Source organism: Grammomys surdaster, unplaced genomic scaffold (assembly GCF_004785775.1).
Source record: "Grammomys surdaster isolate TR1022 unplaced genomic scaffold, NIH_TR_1.0 797, whole genome shotgun sequence".
NCBI classification, from domain to species: domain Eukaryota; kingdom Metazoa; phylum Chordata; class Mammalia; order Rodentia; family Muridae; genus Grammomys; species Grammomys surdaster.
In genome coordinates this window covers 412,074-430,686 of record NW_021605216.1, presented here as the reverse complement: position 1 = coordinate 430,686, position 18,613 = coordinate 412,074, and the positions used below count along the sequence as shown (strand labels likewise).

The window sequence follows — 18,613 nt, the reverse complement described above, 5'->3', positions numbered from 1 at the left end:
TGTGGAGGGTCCTTTCGTGAAAATGAGGTGGTGGACCACTGAGTTGAGCTTGTCTAAACAGCCCTTAACTCTGTTTCTATGGAAATGCATGAGGGCCATTTTCATCCTCCGAAAGGAGAGCATCCCCTCTCCCTCTTTTTTTCTTCTCTCCCCTCTAGTAGAAACAAGAACTTTCACAGAGATCCCAGTGTGGCTTTTGTCTGTGAGTCCATTAACTTGGCTGGCTCTGCCCTCATTAATGACTAGGCATTATGGAGCCTGAGGACTCCGCCTGGTGAGAAAGCCATTCTGAGTCGTCTCTTTTTTTCTTTACTGTTGTCATAGTCCACAAGGCTTTGAGAGTCCCTCTGAGGTTACACATCTGTACTTGGGTTTGATTTACAAAGTCCAAGAGGCAGGCTGTGTTCTGCATGTGACAAAGAGGACACAGGTACTCGGAACGGGTGCTTTGATTGTCCTGCAGTCGTGGTCATAGAAAATGGGGAATATCAGCATCTCAGTCTTCAGAGACTCACAAGGAAAGCAAAACTCTGAAGCATCAGCCAGCTATGACCACAGCTATACTATGAAGGGGTGACATTGGGTTGTGAACCTGGGCATTCAGTTCCCAAACAAGTACAGTAACACAGGTCACTGCCCTCTACCACAGTGACACAGGCCACTGCCATCTACCACAGTGACACAGGCCACTGCCATCTACCACAGTGACACAGGCCACTGCCATCTAGCAGGGCCAGCCGTCAGCCGTCACTGGCACCAATCAGCTGTGGTAGTGAAATGACTACAGAGGTCTTGAATAATTAGAATGGGACCCCCTCTCTAGATCTTTCCCTCAAGGTCCCTAAGAATCATGAATGCACTCCCATAGTAAGGAGTCCATCCACAGGCAGATGGGAGCCATGTACCAGGAATACTGACTCAGTGGGTGAAGAGAACAATAGAGGGGTAAAACTAATCCCAAGTGCATCCAGCGCTGGTCATGCTACCGTCCATCTGGGGATACATGGTGCAAGTGGCATTTCTGTAACTGTGTGTGTGTGCATGTGTGCGTGTGTGTGTGTGTGTGATGGCTACTGCATGCTAAACAAGTGCTCTACCACTAAGGTACATCTGTAGCCTCTGCAACTATTTAAATCATGTGTCACAGTTAGAAATGCAGTGGCCATCTCAATCTAGTATGCAGCTGTGTGCACACAGTAGGACTAAGCCATGCTTCCTGACATTTTGCCTGTAACAGAATCTGCTGTGTCCTGAATTGGGGTTAGTGGTCACTGTTCTCCAGGCTTGTGTGCATGTATGTATGTATATACACACGCACACATAATTTCACCACTCACCTACCCACCTGTACCACCTGTAGGTCATGCCTTCAGATTAAAAAAAAAAAAGGCACAAATGCTATTTTAAATAAATAAATAAATAAATAAATAAATAAATAAATAAATATCTGTATGGCTTGATGAAATGAGGGCCCAGCCCTTGTCTAGCCCTCTAGGGCCCATGTTGCTAGTCTTAAACGTGACCCATGATCCTTGACCCTGAGTGGCAGGCTCCCCAGCACAGCCCATTTGTCTCTCAGGACAGGTCATTGACCCCACAGTGGTCCTCCTGAAGCAGTCAGAGGTCCCTGTGGGAACAACATAGGGTGGCTCAGGCCAGCACTGGGATCCTTATGGTAGATTGGGCACAGTGACTCCCAGGCTTGAAAGAGACCATGACATGGACTGGGTCAAGGCCCCATTTGCTGTTTTGAATCATTCAGCCTATAGCATTCTGAGGGTGGCACACTCGGCCTGCATACCTTCCAGCTTGGGAACCCAGGACTGCCAAGGCGTGTCTGCTCACTCTTGCACAGTTTGGACTGTCTAAAACCTCAGACTGATTTCCCCTCCTGATGATCACAGCTATGGGTGGCCATGAGCAGCTGGGGACAGACAGACTCTAGGGAACCACCTGGCTGCTTTGGGCCATAACTCATGATCAGGGTTTGGCAATAAGGACCCATGGCAAGGCCAGAATAGGGATCCCCGTAGAAGAAAATCCGTGTCTGTTCATGGAAGAGCCATACGTTCATAGCCTGTGAGTTGACATTTTCAAACATGGTGTTATCTAAGCCTTTTAACAACCTCCAAGGTAGACCCGCCCATCCTACTTCACATGTTGTCTAAGATATTGTCTAAAGAACTGCTTCCTAGGGTGCTGAGTCTGGAAGGAAGCCACGGCCATCCTGGGGACTGTTCAGAGTAAGTGCCTGACAGAACAGGAACAGCCCTTGGCTGCTCCCTCCACTAATGAGGGTCTCTCCCCCACCTCAGACCGCATCGCACGGAACCGAAAGACCATCGTGTGCCCAATGATCGACGTCATTGACCATGATGACTTCCGGTATGAGACACAGGCTGGGGATGCCATGCGGGGTGCCTTCGACTGGGAAATGTATTACAAACGGATCCCAATCCCTCCAGAGCTGCAGAAGGCTGACCCCAGTGACCCATTTGAGTAAGTACAACTGGTCATACTGGTGGTGACCAGGGCCCCTACCAACACACCTGAAGTCTTCACTTATCCTCGTCCTATACAGAGGTTCCAGGGTCCTGGGCCCACTCAGAACCCAGCACCAAGTATCTAACAGCTAAAAGTGTCTAGTTCTCTGACATCCCTTTCTTCATCCTAAGTCTTGGACGTCCCACACATACAGATCCTCTCCTTGCCAAGCAGCCATGTTCCAAGTGCAACCAGCTGTCCTAGACCACGCAGGGTGAATGTCACCTTAGGTGACCCAACAGAAGTTGAATGAAGAGTTCCCATCCTACTGACCCTTGCCTATGGTATCAGCACAGTTCATTCCTAGGAGGGCAAGGGGTAGTGTTAGCAATTAGGACCTGCGGCTTAGAGACAGGGTCAAAAGCCAACTGTGAGGCCAGTAGCTCTGAACCATCCCACCCTGAGAGTAAGCCCGCCCCCTTTGAAGGCTGAGGTGAGGGCACCTAAGTATTTGCGGGATAATGGTGTGTCACACCCTCAGTAATGTCCCAGGGATTCCTCCAACCCCTGCCTTGTATGAAGGTCCCATACACCTGCCACAAGGAAGGTGTCTTAGTTAGGGTTTTACTGCAGTGAACAGACACCATGACCAATGCAACTCTTATAAAGGACAACATTTAATTGGGGCTGGCTTACAGGTTCAGAGGTTCAGTCCATTTCCTCAAGGTGGGAGCATGGCAGCATCCAGGCAGGCATGGTGCAGGAGGAGCTGAGAGTTCTACATCTTCATCTGAAGGCTGCTAGCAGAATACTGACTCCCAGACAGCTAGGACAAGAGTATTAAAGCCCACACCCACAGTGACACACCTACTCCAACAAGGCCACACTTCCCAACAGTGCCACTCCCTGGGACAAGCATGTATAAACCATCACAGAAGGCTTAGGAGGCATGTGGTTAGGGGCAGTCTTGTCCCATCAGTCTTTCCCATGAGTCCTAGAGCCAAGCAGGGGCATGAAGGCTACTTCTAAGCATGCTGGTTTGAAGGTTTGGATTTTCAACAGACTGGGGTACAGCCATCCATCCCGATAGAATTTCACATAGCAAACGTTAGGCAGCTTCCACCTGGCGCTGCCCTGGGTGAGGTGCCATGGTGTCCTCTGGATCCCGTCATGTCACACCCTGACTCTCTTATGCCCTGTCCCCTCTGTGCGTCATGTCTGTGCCTTGTGGTGTGGTTCCCACCTCCCCTGTGACCTTTTCCCTCAAGAATCCTCTTAAGCACCTTTTCCTCTGAGCATTCTTCCTTACTCCCTAGCCATGCCTCCGTCCTCACCCTCAGGGCTGGAAACAGACACAGTCTTTGCCTTCCTTAGTGCTCTTGTCTGTACTTCCCGTAGGCGGCCTTTACCGTTTATTCTCCGTCTCTCTCCTTGGATCCCTCTGTGCCAAGGTGACTTCACCACACAGCTGTCCCCTGAAGGACAGTGGTTTGTCTCCTGACCCCTCCAGCACCTGCTTCATGAGTGGCATTCAGTGATGAATGAATGAATGAATGAATGAATGAATGAATGAATGAATGAATGAAGTTCATCCTTCATCCCAGAGTAACTGGAAGGATTGAGGTAGTGACTATGGATAGCACAGCCGAGCAAACATCTGCTGCCTCGGGGAGAGAATCCTCAAAGGATCCAGGTGTACGAGTTCCGGCCCAGAGACTGCAACCATAGGCCTGGTGAGGGCCCAGCAGAACTGTGTTACTTTTCAATCTCTCTAGAAGATTCTGCAGCACATACACACACACTGAAGACAACGGTTCAGACCCTGTAACTAAGGGGAAGGCTAGAGACGTGTCTGTGAGGCAGCTGTGAGACCTGTGGGACGGAGTTGCTGTTGCTGCTCCTGCTGCCACCGCAGATTTCACTTCACAAGTGCTCTCAGGTGTTAATCGCACCGAGGGACTGGGGATCCATTAGGTTAAGATGTGGTTTATGAGAGGAAGTGGCAGGCAAGAAGGCCAGGTCCCTGCCCATAAGGCCTTGGCGTCCCCAGCGGACAAGCTCAGTTTCTGGGGATACCATCAACAGGGAAGCAGGCCTTCTGACTACCTGTCCTCACACCATGCTCCTTCTCCAACAGGTCTCCCGTGATGGCTGGAGGGCTGTTCGCTGTGGACCGGAAGTGGTTCTGGGAGTTGGGCGGATATGACCCTGGCTTGGAGATCTGGGGAGGGGAGCAGTATGAGATCTCCTTCAAGGTGAGTGTCTTCTCCCATGTGCAGCAGCCATGGCCTCTCGGCTTCTGGAGTCGAGAAGTCAGAAGCTGGCTAGCCACTCTCTGTGGTAGGGGCAGTGAGGGGATAGAAGGGACCTTCAAGCACCTGGTCTCCACCATAGATATGACCAGCATTTGCTTCCTCTCAGCATGGCAAGGTTTCGCCAGAGCTTCCCACCAGCATTCGGAAGATGAAGACAAAGGCAAACCTATGCCTCACAGAGGCCCAGCCTGACCTGCTTGGTTACCTTTTCAAGTCCTCCCTCGTGTGTGTGTCAGAGCGGGAGTTGGCACAGACCACAAGGTGGATGCTCCCATGGAGGGGTCGGGAAGATCTCAGTCCAGGTCCTAATCCTGTCAGTCGGCAGCTTTGACTTTGAACAGTTCTGATCACTTGTCCAAGCTTTGCCTCCTCAGCTGAATGGAGACTGGTACCCCCTACCGCGCCCCCATCCCGGCCCCCACCCTCTACACAGATACACAGCCCGGGACCCAGGAAGGTTGACTCAGATGACTATAAAGTGCTTGGCACAGAGCCTGGACCACAGCCAGAGATTAGTGGCCAACAGACATTCCTAAAGATGACATGAATCAATATTTACTATGGTCTCTGGATCAGCCGTGAGCCAACCAGCTGCCCGACAGTGACGACTGTGGAGGAGTTACTACTTGGGCAACTAGTTTACCTCTAGTAAATGAGTATGCATCCTCCTCTGTATTCGTGGGGTTCTGTTCGGGCCCCTGGAAAAGAAGGCTCAGCCCCTAGGAGGGAAAGAATAGCTTGTCCTATTCTATTGAGGTCTGTGAGGACCAGTATCAAGGGCAGGTGAGATGGCTTAGGGGTTAAGACACCCACAGCCAAGCCTGACGACCTGAGTTCCAATCCCTGCCCCCCAGAACCCACATAGTGGAAGTGAAGAACCATTTCCCACAAGCCGTCTCCTATATGTATGCCACGGCACCGGTATGCACATGTGTGCATGCACACACCTACGCACGATAATAGAACCAGCATTCAGCATGAGCCGCCCCTGGCTGACAAGTTCCTAACCCATGAGGGACAGGCAGCACCATTACTGGGTTGAGCATCAAGCTTCAGTGCAGCAGTCTGATGTCAAGCACCATAATAAAAGACCTCAGAGCTGGGCCCACGTGGTCCATGACAGGTCCTAGCGCTACCACTTCCAGCGGCAGCCATGTGGTCCTGGACCAGGATGTTTCCCTCCACTGAGCCTTAATTTCAGCTTCCATAAAATGAGGTTAGCGGTTGTGTGGCTCTCATTGTTGTTGGGAATTAATGAGACCATGCTTGCTAAGGGCTATTTAATAAGAGTGCTAGAAAATATTATCACTATCAAGTTATCAAGATGTTGGCATCATCTACTGGACCAGCTGCACAGTTCAGACCCTAGGAATACAGACAGCTCCCTAATGTGCAAACATCTCTCCGGTGTGATAGAGGGTAGTCTGTGTCTCTATGAACCTCCAGGTCTTTGATGCTTTCCCCTTTGAGAGACCAGCCTCCTAAATACAACGAATGTTGGTATCAATGGATAACGCCCAGAGTATTTAGCAAGAGATTCAGCACCAGCCAACTGGGACAGATGCCCTGGAACAGCACAACTCCAACCCTGATAGGGTGACCAAGATGCCATAGCAGCCCTTCACACGTGTCTGACCTGTGAGGGTGATACCAGTGTTACACTCACCTCATGGGAGCAAATAAGTTTCAAACTACACAGTCTGCAGTGACTGGACCAGGGCCTAACCCCAAGCTCGGCACTCCAAAGTCTACATATTATAATCTGTTGAGTAAAAACAGCAATTAGCCTAAGAAAGTCAGCTGCACCCGCGAGCCGTTCCTTCTTAGGTTTTTACCTCTTCCCGGGATCATCCCTAATTTACATGGTGATTTTTTTGGGCTCTCAGTGAATAGAATGAATAGAACAGTCTGAGTCGGAAATAGCAAATAAGAGGCAGGAGATGTGGCTTAGAGGGTAAGAGCACCTACCGCTCTTACAGAGTTCAAATCCCAGCACCTACATTGGGCAGCTCACACCCACCTCCAACTCCAGCTCCAAAGGATCACACACCTCCTTGTGGCCTCTGTAACTACTCTGACATGCACAAGCGCACACACACACACACACGCGTGCGACATACAATCTTTTTTTTTTTTTTATTTTTTTCGAGACAGGGTCTCTTTGTGTGGTCCTGGCTGTTCTAAAACTCACTGTGTATGCAGACCAGGCTGGCCTCAAACTCCGAGATCTGCCTGCTTCTGCCTCCTGAGTGCTGGGATTAAAGGCATATACCACCACTGCCTGTCTTACATAATTATTTTAAATTAAAATAAATATCTTTAAAGAAGAAAAAGAAGCCGGGAGTGGTGACACATGCCTTTAATCCCAGCACTTGGGAGGCAGAGGCAGGCTGATTTCTGTGTCCGAGGCCAGCCTGGTCTACAGAGTGAGTTCCAGGACAGCCAAGGATATACAGAGAAACCCTGTCTCAAAGAAAAAAAAAAGAAGAAAAAGATGAAGAAGAAGAGGAGGAGGAGGAGGAGGAAGAGGAGAAGGAGGAGGAGAGGAAGAGGAAGAGGAAGAAGAAGAAATAGCCTATGAATCTCTCCCCAGATGGCTTCAGCCCGTTGATAGGGATCCCCTCCGTGGCTATGCATCCTGAGGCTGCTCACTACTTAGACTGAGAAGTGACGATGTCCGCTATGGCCGCAGGTTTTGTAAGCTGTAGCACAGAGGTCTTGTCTGTTGGCTCAGTCTCCCCGGCCTGTGTAACCTAACTTGGCAAAGGCTGCATTCCATAGTGAAGCCACCTATCTGTCCACCAGACACATTCTCATGACACATTCCTCCAGGTTTGTCCCCAGAAACAGACCCATCTGAATAGTGAAGTGTAGCTAGGTACTCCACTGCAGTAGATCTAGGATGTGTCCGTATCTTACTCATTGCTACATCCCCAGCACCTGAAGGATTGCCTGGCAAGGAGCGTGCTGCATGAAACCTGGGGCTGGAGATGTGTGGCCCAGACCAGCCACGTCCCCGGCCAGAGCCGCTTCCCAGCCCCACAGTAACTCCTTCTCCAGAAGCTGCTGCTGTGGAGAACAGCAGACAGGGAGTCATTCATAAGGGATCTTCAAGCCCACAAGGATTGCATTTTCTTCTGTATGTTTCGAAACCGCATCAAATGGCCTTCGTCGGGCAGTCACAGCAGAAGAAATGATGGGGGGTTTTGGTTTTGGTTTTGGGAGTTGTTTTGTTTTGTTTTGTTTTGTTTTTATTCCTCCGCTCTGTTTATTTACAAAAGACTTCACTAATGAAGCCACACTGGAGAATGAGGAAGGAAGCTGGCTCGAATTCCATCTGATCCAATTATGCTGGGCACTCTCTGGGGAAAATGAGCGGAATAATGAGTGGGCCTGGCCTCAGGGAGGGAGGCATTCCTCTCTCAACTACCCCCCACCTCTCTCCTGGCCAATGACAGCCCACCTGTCCTGCCTATGTTCTAGGCCCAAGGCAGGCCTGTCCAGCTCCCATGCTGTCTTTTTGAACACAGGTTCTGTCTCAGCTAGGGCTAAGCCTCTCCCAAGGGCCTCTCCCTTTGCTGAGACCCCATTCTTCACGGTGACAGAAATGACAATGACCTGAGAGATGCAAGTGCACTTCCAGAAATTATGATAGATCCGTCTGTGCCATTGGGCCTGACAGATTAATAATCCAGTTCTGATTCCAGGCCAGGCCTGTTTCTCCTGATGGGAGAAGAATAAACCCATTCCAAGGCTAAAGACACAACTCTGTGGTAGAGGGCTTGCCCAGCAACTGTGAGTCTCTGCCACAGAGTTGAACAATTACACTTGTGCACCATTAATGAGTTAGTTGGATATGGTGGCACACACTTGTTATCCCGGCACTCAGACTGAGACAGGAAGGAGCTGATGAGTCTAAGGCTGGTCCACACTACACAATAGCAATTCCCTGCAATGGAAGGATGGACAGAAGGGGGGAAAGAAGGAAGGAAGGAAGGAAGGAAAGGAGGGAGGGAGAGAGGAAAGGAGGGAGGGAGGGTAGATGGATGGATGAAAAGATAAAACAAGGAGCCTGAGATGTAGCTCATTCTGTAGAGTAGTTGCCCAGTATGTGGGCTCTGAGTTCGATCCCCAGCATAAACTAACTTGGCAGTGCGTGCCTGTGATCTTGAGCACTAGATGGTAGAAAAATCAGGAGCTCAAGGTTAGCCTAGGCTGCATGAGACTTTGCCTCAAAATAAGCCAGAAAAGTTGCAGTCTGAAATGTCTGAAGTCACTGATCTTTTCTTTCTCCTGCAGAGGTCTCTGTGTCAGAGTCTCCTGCTCGGAGCTTGGCCTCTTGTCAGCTCTAAGACTGGGCTCTGTAGCTCAGCCCACCACCACCTCACGCACCCTCCCCCGCCCCCACTTCCCCTCTGACCCCATCATTCTCAGTACTCTTACACCAGTAACCCAGACCAGAACCAATATAGTGTATGTAAAGGCCAGGCACGAAGGGCCGACAGTTCCCCAGTCAGAACCCCGCCCCCTCAACCAGGTCCAGTCTCTCAGTCTACCGTGGCTCACTCTCCAGAACTGTTTCCTGCAGCTCCCCAGCAGCCTATGGGAACCTGTGGGAAGAAGCTCCTGAGTGGTTTTGACCTGATGGCTTCCAGTCTGTCCCAGGGCCAGCTACAGTCCTGGCCCTCCTGGAGCCAGAAGGGTGGTGTGCCAGAGAGGAGTTTAATTGCAGCAGGCCTCAGTTTCCCTGTGTGAAGCTGCATTGTCTGTAAAGGAAGCAAGGCCTGAAGGGGCCCAAGAGCAGACCCAGGGCTAGGGCTCGGTCCTACCATGGCTGCCACTGTCCTGTACAACTCAGGATACCAACCTGAATCTCTGGCTTGCTGTCCCAGAAAGAGGCAGCCTCCAGTTTGGGGATCCTACTCCTCAGGTTGAGAGATGTTTGTCAGAAGACAGAGGTGAGAGAGAACATGATAGTGAAGCTGTTTGCTTCACTTCACCCAAGGCAAAAATAAAGGCAGGCTGCATCCAGAGAAGGATGTGCTGGCCCTTCTATTTCAGACAATGACTGCTCTCCTGGCTAAAAACAACATGAGACCCTTTCTCAAGACAAACAGAACAACCTGAGACCTCAGCCCCGAAGGCTGGGGACTACAGCTGGCTAGCCTGGTCACTGGCCCCAGGAGGGGTAGGACAGCTTTCCACACAGAGAAAGTGCTAACAGACACAGACGCCCAGGAGGATCTCAGCCGAGATACATCTGTGCTCACAGCCCTGTTGTGTTTAAGAGGAAAGCAATGGATTCTCTTTACTTCCATCGCTCATCACAGACACCAGCCGAACCACCTGCTTGCGGACCATGGCCAACCTCGAGCGAACATTCATTGCCATCAAGCCAGATGGCATGCAGCGCGGCCTGGTGGGCTAGATCATCAAGCAATTCAAGCAGAAGGGGTTCCGCCTGGTGGCCATGAAGTTCCTTCGGGCTTCTGAAGAACACCGGAAGCAGCATTACATTGACCTGACAGACCGTTCTTTCTTCCCGGGGCTGGCGAAGTACATGAACTCAGGGCCCGTGGTGGCCATGGTCTGGGAGGGGCTCAATGTGGTGAAACAGGCCGAGTGATGCTGGGAGAGACCAATCCAGGTGATTCTAAACCAAGTACCATTCGTGGGGATTTCTGCATTCAGGTTGGCAGGAACATCATGGCAGCGATTCAGTGGAGAGTGCTGAGAAAGAAATCCGTCTATGGTTTAAGCCGGAAGAACTGATTGACTACACATCTTGTGCCCGTGACTGGGTGTGTGATTAGATGTGGAGAAAGCAGTCCTTTTCAGCACTACTGATGCGTTCCTGGACACAGCTATTCATCCCACTGACTGGATGGATCATCTTTGCTAAAACAATAAAGACTTTGGAACAGGATGGGGAGGAAAGCAATGAAGGGAAGTACCAGCCACTACTGGGAGCCAAGATGCCCCTTGGGGGTATCAGGGCAAGGCATGCAGGGAGGCAGGGGGCTGGCAGAGCTCAGTGTACAAGGAGTTCTCCAGGCTAAGGGAAGAGCTATGGAGAGAGAGAGAGAGAGACCAGAACAAGAGGTGGGAGATGGGGGGGAGGGGGACACAACCACGGGGACTCCTCTCATGCTGATGACCTGTGCAAGGTACATCTTGGGTAGTCCAAGTGGACTCAGTAGTCAACTGCAGGTTTAACCCAAAGGGAATTCCCATTCCGAGTCAGCTGCCCGCACCTCCATCCAGGGCAGGAATCCATGGAGGAAATCCAGCTAGGTCTTCTGTGAGTTCAGGACGTCCTGGGCTCTGGGAACACCTTGGCTGCCTCAAGCCTTCCAGCGGAGCAAGGTCACCCTAGTTCCTTCAGGCTGGTGGCTAGTGTGGCCGGGGATAAAGGAACTGGAGGTCCTGACAAAAAGAAGGCTTTGGGTTTCATTTGTCCATTGCACAGTGGAAGGACTCTAAGCCAGCAGAGCTGGGGACAGCTTTAGCTAGTGCACATGTCGCAGGAGAGGGTCAAAACCAGGGTACACAAGTTGTCTCCACCAGCTTGGCACCACCTCTCAGAAAGGCAGAGGGCGACCTGGCATCGAGCAGGCATATCTGCCTGGCAGAGCATACTTGCCCATCAATCCCCAGCGAGGGGAGAGCAGCTGGGCTGGAAGCCTGGCGGTTGATCGATATCTCCTGCTTTAAAAATAAAGTTCTTGGCTTGGCCTTGACATTAATCTAGCATCCGGAGCCCATTATCTTAAGACCAATGTTCTGTGCCATTGACCAGCCGGAGTTTTCCTCTTCCCCACCGTCAGAATAGAACGGCATTGCCCAGACTGCACCTCTGCTGACTCCCACCCTGGGAAATGGCACAAAGGACATCCTGCATCCATCCTGGCAGGAGGTAGAAAGACCCAAGACCCTTTGAGAGCCCCAAATGGGTTAGGAGGTGAAGTCGTGCCCCCAGCAAGGGTGCTGCACAGAACAGGAGTCATCCTGTGCTAGTCTCTCAGTCCACAGGAGACAGAATGTATAAACATGGTCAGGGGTATCCCGGAAACAGCTGGAACCCTCCACGTCCAAAGCTACTGTAGCCTCCATTCTGAACTATAGCGTCTGCCTGGGACCACACCCACTGCGTTCCATGAGCAGAGCCAACTTTGTAAAGTTGAATGGTATGAAGACATCCTGTCTAGCCATACCCCATGAGCCTGTGCCTTCCCTTCCCCCACACCCCACTGGGCGCCAGGCCTCCGATGTCCACGGTCCAGCGTCTGCGCCTGCCCCTGTACACGCTTGCTGTTCTCTTCACCTTGCGGTATTTTTCTGTGCCGTTCTGAGTTTGGGACTTGTGAACCCACGCAGGCTGCGTGCTGGCATCTGAGGGCATGGAGACATTAGGATAGAGGCGTCACCTTTGTCCTCTCTTCTCCCCCTACAGGTGTGGATGTGTGGGGGCCGCATGGAGGACATCCCCTGCTCCAGAGTGGGTCACATCTACAGGAAGTATGTGCCCTACAAGGTCCCTGCCGGAGTCAGCCTGGCCCGGGTAAGGTGGTAGCTTTCCAGGGGGTTGGGGGAAGCCTGTGGCAGCATGGAGGCCCTCTGAGACTCCAGGCTAAATGGTTGATAGATGATTTCCAAGTGAAATCCAACCAAAAGGAACTTCCGTAAAGCCCTGCCTGGCCACATGGAGGCTGTGACTGTCCAGGGCCACATGGAGGCAGTGACTGTTCTCCGCAGCTGGGTTTAGAGCTTTGGTGAAACGAAGTTGATCCTTTCAGATAATTTTAGCACCGCAAAAAGACAGGAAACGGATGTGTTGGGTGGAGTGACCTGGTCATTTCACAGGAGAGTTACTTGGGGTGGAGTTAATGGAGGTACAAAACTAGTCCGGGGTAATTTAAAGAAACATGTCGGGCAGGCATAGTGGTGTTCTTTTATGTTGAAAACCTTGGTGGGAGGCAGGAGGGAATAAATAAATAAACGGCTGTCTTCTTCACCCTCCTCCAAATCATGTAAAACTGTGATTGACCTGAAAACCATATCAGGGGTTGAAACTGCTGCTGACTACAAGGGGTAATCATTAGCAAAAGATTTAGGGATACAGGGTTCTTTTACTGGGGAAATAAATTTTATTGGAAAATAAAGAAATAAAGGGAACCTCAAAACTAAATGAAGGAGGTGCCTCTGAGAAGACACGGTGCTGTTTGGGGGTACTAGAGAGGCCAGAGTGCAGCGACATACCCCAAAAATAACCTTGGGGAACCTTCTGCCCTGGGTTCCCAGCAGACCTTAACAGAGAGCCCTTTTCCCAGCTTTAAATACTGCTGAGCTGGAACGTGGCCTCGAAGGCAGGGCAGCAGAACCCTCTAGTGGTGAATGTCTCTAATGACAGCCTCCAGGCCTGCTGCTCTGTGTACATCCCCTTAACTTGGGAGCTGGGTTCCAGATAAGACCCACCGAGAGTTGGAAATCTTCCCAGATGCCATTAGCCTTCCTTGAGGAATGCCAAACAGGGAAACAGAACCAGTGTTTTCATAAGCTAGCTACTCTTGGAGGCTACCAGGAACATAGGGACAGTGACCCCTGAGCAGGACCCCACTCCCCAACTTCATCCTTTCCCAAGCCAGAGATGACTGCCAGGGTGTTGGAGGGCTGCAGTGCCACCACATAAGCCTGCCTTCCAGCCAGGCGCCCTGCAGCGTAGGGACCCACTGACCTCCCTTCTGCCTGGGTTCTATCCTCTGCTTCCTGGATGGAGATGAAATGCTTTAAACAACTCAAACTCCAGCTTGGACCTGCCCAAGTCTGACAAGCACCTGCATCTGTTGCCTAAACACTGTGATATACACACAGGTGTTGGTGGCTGCATCCCTGTGAACAGCTGAGGCTGGTCACGTGAGCTGAATCACGTTAAGGTATTCAACATCTTTGGCCGTCTGTCCTCAGTCATATCCTGTGTTTGACATGAGCTAGCCCCCGTAGTACATCCCACCTCTTCCCTGTAAAGCCAACCATCACCTTTATGGCTGCACACGAGGTACCTGTGCCCACTGTGACTACGGCACACTGCCGTCCTTTAGTTTCAGTTCACATGCACCGTGTTTGCTTGTCCCAGTGTTCCGGAATCTGAGACAAAGGGAGTGGGGAGTTCAAAACCTGCTCAGGCTTCACAATCAAGATCCTGTCTCCAAAGACAAAAATAAGTCGACTCACTTTTTGAGCAACGAAATTCACAGGCTTCTAGCACACTTGCTTCCTAATGACATGTAGGGCCCTGAGAGAGCCAGCATGCTCTTTTAGTGGCACATCTGCCCCTCCAATAAACAGTGGGTCTTACTGCACAGGCCCATCACTGTAACTGAAAGGCAATCCTGCAGTGGATGGAGGGGTCAGGCCTTGATAGGCAGGCCAGTGAAGGAGGAGATTCCCTGTGTTCTAGATTGTTCCTGATGTGAAGGGTCCTGAGGTCTTCCACTTCCACCAGGCCCAGCATTTGCTGCACAGGCATCCAGAGAAGTGAACTCTCTTTCCAGTGGGGTTGGTGGCAGCAAGGAGCTTGGCTGTCTCTGGGATCTACCACAGGGTTCCTTCCCATGCATGGCCTCCCTGGTGTCACCATGCCTCCCTACTCTCCAGAGAAGGTGACTTTCTGCTTGACTCAAGAGCTAAGAACAGTTTTTCACAGTTTTAAGCAACTGGAGGAGAATCCGTGACACTTGAAAATCAAACTGCGGTTGACATCATAAAGTTTTATTGGTGCCTGGCCCCACTCCCTCGTTTACATAGACCCTGTCTGTTTCACAGTCCCAACGAGCCTTGAGACCATCTGGTCTCCAGAACTCAGATCCCCATCAGAAAACACTAAAACATTTGCCCAGCCCCGCCATGCAGTCTGCTCCTAAAGCAGACCTTTACACACAGGTGTGACTGATTGCACTTCAGAGGAAAACTCAGATTAATCTCAAGATAGACGTCAAGCCCACCCAATTACATGGGTGTCCTGAGGGAGGGGAGAGGCACGTCCAAGCCGTTGAAAGAAGCCTGGGTTTGAAGGAAGAGGTTTCTAAGGAGGGGCTTCCGCTGGACCCTATAGACTCGTGCTCTTAGTTTTGACCAGAGTCTGCACAAGATCTTAACCCTCCTGTCCCCACACCCTTCTGCCCAGAGCTACCTCCCCCTGCAGCTACATCCAGTTGCCATTGGTTGTTGTTTTATAGTTGGCTGTCCTGAAGCTTCATAGTAAAACTCTCAAACCTGCTGGATTGTTAGAAATCCCACCTGCTGGTGGGATTGAACCTTCTGAGTGCAAATTATTCTTGTCATGGAATTTGGTCAGAACTGTTGTTTAAAAATGTCAGAAACCGGGCTGGAGAAGTGGCTCAGTGGTTAAGAGAACTGACTGCTCTTCCAGAGGTCATGAGTTCAAATCCCAGCAACCACATGGTGGCTAACAACCATCTGTAATGGGATCCGATGCCCTCTTCTGGTGTGTCTGAAGACAGCTACAGTGTACTCATATACATAGAATAAATAAAAAGACAGATAGCCAACTCAAATTGGCTTTGACGAGCAGGAGAGGTGGCTTAAGAGTGTTCAGTGTACAGGTATGACCATCTGAGTTTAGATCCCAGCACCCACATAAAAAGCCAGACCACAGACACCTGTAACCACAGCCGATCCAGGGAAAAGACACAGGATAACTGGGGTTTGCTGGTTACTATCCTAGCTCCAGGCTCAGTGAAAGACCCTGTCTCAAAAAATAAGGTACAGGGGCTGACGGATGAGATGGTTCCAGGCTAGCCCAGACAGGGGCTGTCGAGATGGTTCCAGGCTAGCCTGGGCTCCTCAGCATGCTTGACCCTTGCAGTCATCTCTCATTCCAGAACCTGAAGCGAGTGGCAGAGGTATGGATGGACGAATATGCAGAATACATCTACCAGCGCAGACCGGAGTACCGCCACCTCTCAGCTGGAGATGTCGTGGCCCAGAAAAAGCTCCGAGGCTCCCTCAACTGTAAGAGCTTCAAGTGGTTTATGACCAAAATTGCCTGGGACCTGCCCAAGTTCTACCCGCCTGTGGAACCCCCGGCTGCGGCATGGGGGGAGGTGAGTGTGGAGCGAGGGGCTGGACACACACTGAGGGAGCTTGCCGGGAACACCTAAATGTCACAGTCCTTTCTTCCCTTCCTCTCTTGGACCCTGTCCTGGTGGCGTTGATTTTTTTGTGCCATTGTGCTATTGAATGTTCTGCCGAGCTGGATCATCATCCATTTTTCCTTTTGTCTATGAGATACTGCTGGATTTGGTTAGGTTTCTAATGTCCTTTGGCTTTTGAGGCCGGGGACAGAAACCCAGGACCTTTCAAGTTCTAAGCCATGCTCTTGGGTGAGCCATGCACACAGCCTGTGGTGCACATTGGAAATGCAGACTAAGAGTATACAGATCAGGTTCAGAACAACTGAGTAAATAAATGCCCTCATCTCTCCCTCACCCTCCTGTGGGCTTCAGGACTTCTCTCTGGAACCTCAGAAGCCTGCTGTTGCTACCGTGCCTCTTGGTGATGTGTGCAGCCCAGAGCTCCAACCTGACCGCCAGCCTTCATGGCTGACGTATGGGCCAGGGCCACTCTGGTTCTTTGGAGTGGGTTGGGGAGAACCCCCACTTCTCGTGCCATCTCTTACCCGAAAGGATAATTCTACATGGACGGCAGAGATCTTGCACCCCTTTTGAATCCCTTCCGAGATGCTGTCCCTGGACACCTGCCCCTTCAGGCCCTTGGAATTGGGGTCAAAAATGGCTCCTGGATCTGTTGGATGGGGTGCTCTCAGTGTGGGGCAAGAGAAAGACCTTGGCCTCCAGGCTACTCCTTTCTCCTGGAGGACCCTCCAGCACCCTGGGCAAGTTCCTCACGGGCAGTTTGAAGTTCAGCCCTATCTTGGATTTCTGCCTTAGTCTCCCCAGCATCCAGCAGGGCCCAGTGGACGCCTTGAGGTGTCTCAGTGGCTGGTCGTTTTCTCCCTCAGATTCGCAATGTGGGCACAGGACTGTGCACAGACACGAAGCACGGCACGTTGGGCTCCCCGCTAAGACTCGAGACCTGCACTCGGGGCCGTGGGGAGGCTGCCTGGAACAGCATGCAGGTAAGGGCCACTTAAAGGAACTCTCAGGTCCCAGGTCAGTTGTCAACCAGATGAGTCTTGGAACTTCCAAAGTACCCGGGAAGGGGGAAGGGGGTAAGTGCTCATGACAGGTCTCACTGTCCACCTGGACTGTCCCATAAACTCCTGCCCCCATGCCTGTGACCAATAGACAACTTTGACTCATTTCACTAATAAGTTGTGTGTGTGTGTGTGTGTGTGTGTGTGTGTGTGTGTGTATGCATGTGTGCGTGTGTCTGCTCTGGTTTCTGTTACTATAACTCAGTGCCGTGTACTGAGTACTTTATAAAGAATGACAGTTATACTTGGAGTTCTCATGGTTCTGCAGACACAAGAGGATGACCTCTGGCCAGGTCTGTCAGGGATCTTTCTGCAGAGTAATGACTCACAGGCCACTGCCTCAGAAGACAGCATGTGCTGCCTGCCCCGTGTCTGTCTTATTCTGCTTATAAAATCCTAGGACTGGCCGGTGAGATGACCCAGCCAGTAAAGGTACTTGCTGCCTTGCAGGGCTAAAAAAAAAAGATGTGTTTAATCCCCAGAACTCAGGGTAGCAGGTGAGAACCAAATCCCCAAAGTTGCCCCCGACCAACACATTCGTGCTGTGACACATGCAAAACATACACACACATACACTGTATACTTTTAAGAAATAAATAAATAATAAACAAATTTTTAATCAAGTTCTCACTTTGTAGCCCTGGCTGTCATGGAGCTTGCTACGTAGACCAGGTTGGCCTTGAACTCACAAAGATCCATTCACCACACCTAGCCTGAAAAAAATAAATTTGAACAAACAAACAAACAAACAAAAACACTGGGAAAACAAAGGCTGGGGATGCAGCCTTACTAGAGTGATTGCCTAACGTGTAAAGCCCTGGATTTAATCCTCAACACCACATGGCGGCACACACCTATAGTTAATCCCAGCGCTCTAGAGGCTGAGGCAGGAGGTGGGAGGTCAAGGCTAGCCTGTGCTATGTGAGATACGGTAACTTGCGTTCCTCCCAAAGGCAGCAGATCCCCTCGGCCTGCGTCCCCGGCAGCTCTCCATCACCATTTGTTTCCTTGTTCGTACGAATTACAGACAGGCACACGTGCTAAAGCATGTGTAATGTTCACTGCCCTCTTGAACACCGAACCACACACTGCAAGCCCTGCTGATGGAAACCAGTCTAACAGTAGATGCCATCTCAAATACTAGTAGTAATTAATAATAAGTTTTCAGGGCGGGGGCATTGTCAGTGTTTGCTCCCTCTAGCGATGTTCTGTGTATGCAGGTCTTTACCTTCACCTGGCGAGAGGACATCCGGCCTGGAGACCCTCAGCACACCAAGAAGTTCTGCTTCGACGCTGTCTCCCACACCAGCCCAGTCACCCTCTATGACTGCCACAGCATGAAGGGCAACCAGCTGTGGAAATACCGCAAGGTGGGGCTCCGTGTGGGATGGGAGACCCGAGTACCTCCTTGTTAGCTTGTTGGTTTTAAAGGTTGCAGTGCCTCCTGCTTCTCCCCACAGATCTTGCCCACTCATCCTGCCCTGCCGTTAATCTGGCCCGGAGAGAGAGGGGGCAGAAACCCAGATTCGTGCATTTTAAAAAGGAAGCCAAGCTGGGGTGTGGTGGTGCACATCTTAAA

The 18,613-nt window shown here is 51.0% G+C and overlaps 1 protein-coding gene and 1 pseudogene across 2 annotated transcripts in view; both read left to right on the top strand.

Annotated features, from left to right (window-relative positions):
- Galnt10 (polypeptide N-acetylgalactosaminyltransferase 10) overlaps positions 1-18,613 on the top strand; it is a 152,446-nt gene that overhangs the window by 130,522 nt on the left and 3,311 nt on the right. For both annotated transcript variants that reach the window (XM_028782510.1, XM_028782511.1), the window contains exons 6-11: positions 2,316-2,499; positions 4,622-4,739; positions 12,253-12,360; positions 15,701-15,922; positions 16,840-16,956; positions 18,255-18,404. In XM_028782510.1, the coding sequence (XP_028638343.1) occupies positions 2,316-2,499; positions 4,622-4,739; positions 12,253-12,360; positions 15,701-15,922; positions 16,840-16,956; positions 18,255-18,404 (899 nt within the window). The remainder of the gene's footprint in view (positions 1-2,315; positions 2,500-4,621; positions 4,740-12,252; positions 12,361-15,700; positions 15,923-16,839; positions 16,957-18,254; positions 18,405-18,613) is intronic.
- Positions 10,159-10,839, top strand: LOC114633918 (annotated as a pseudogene).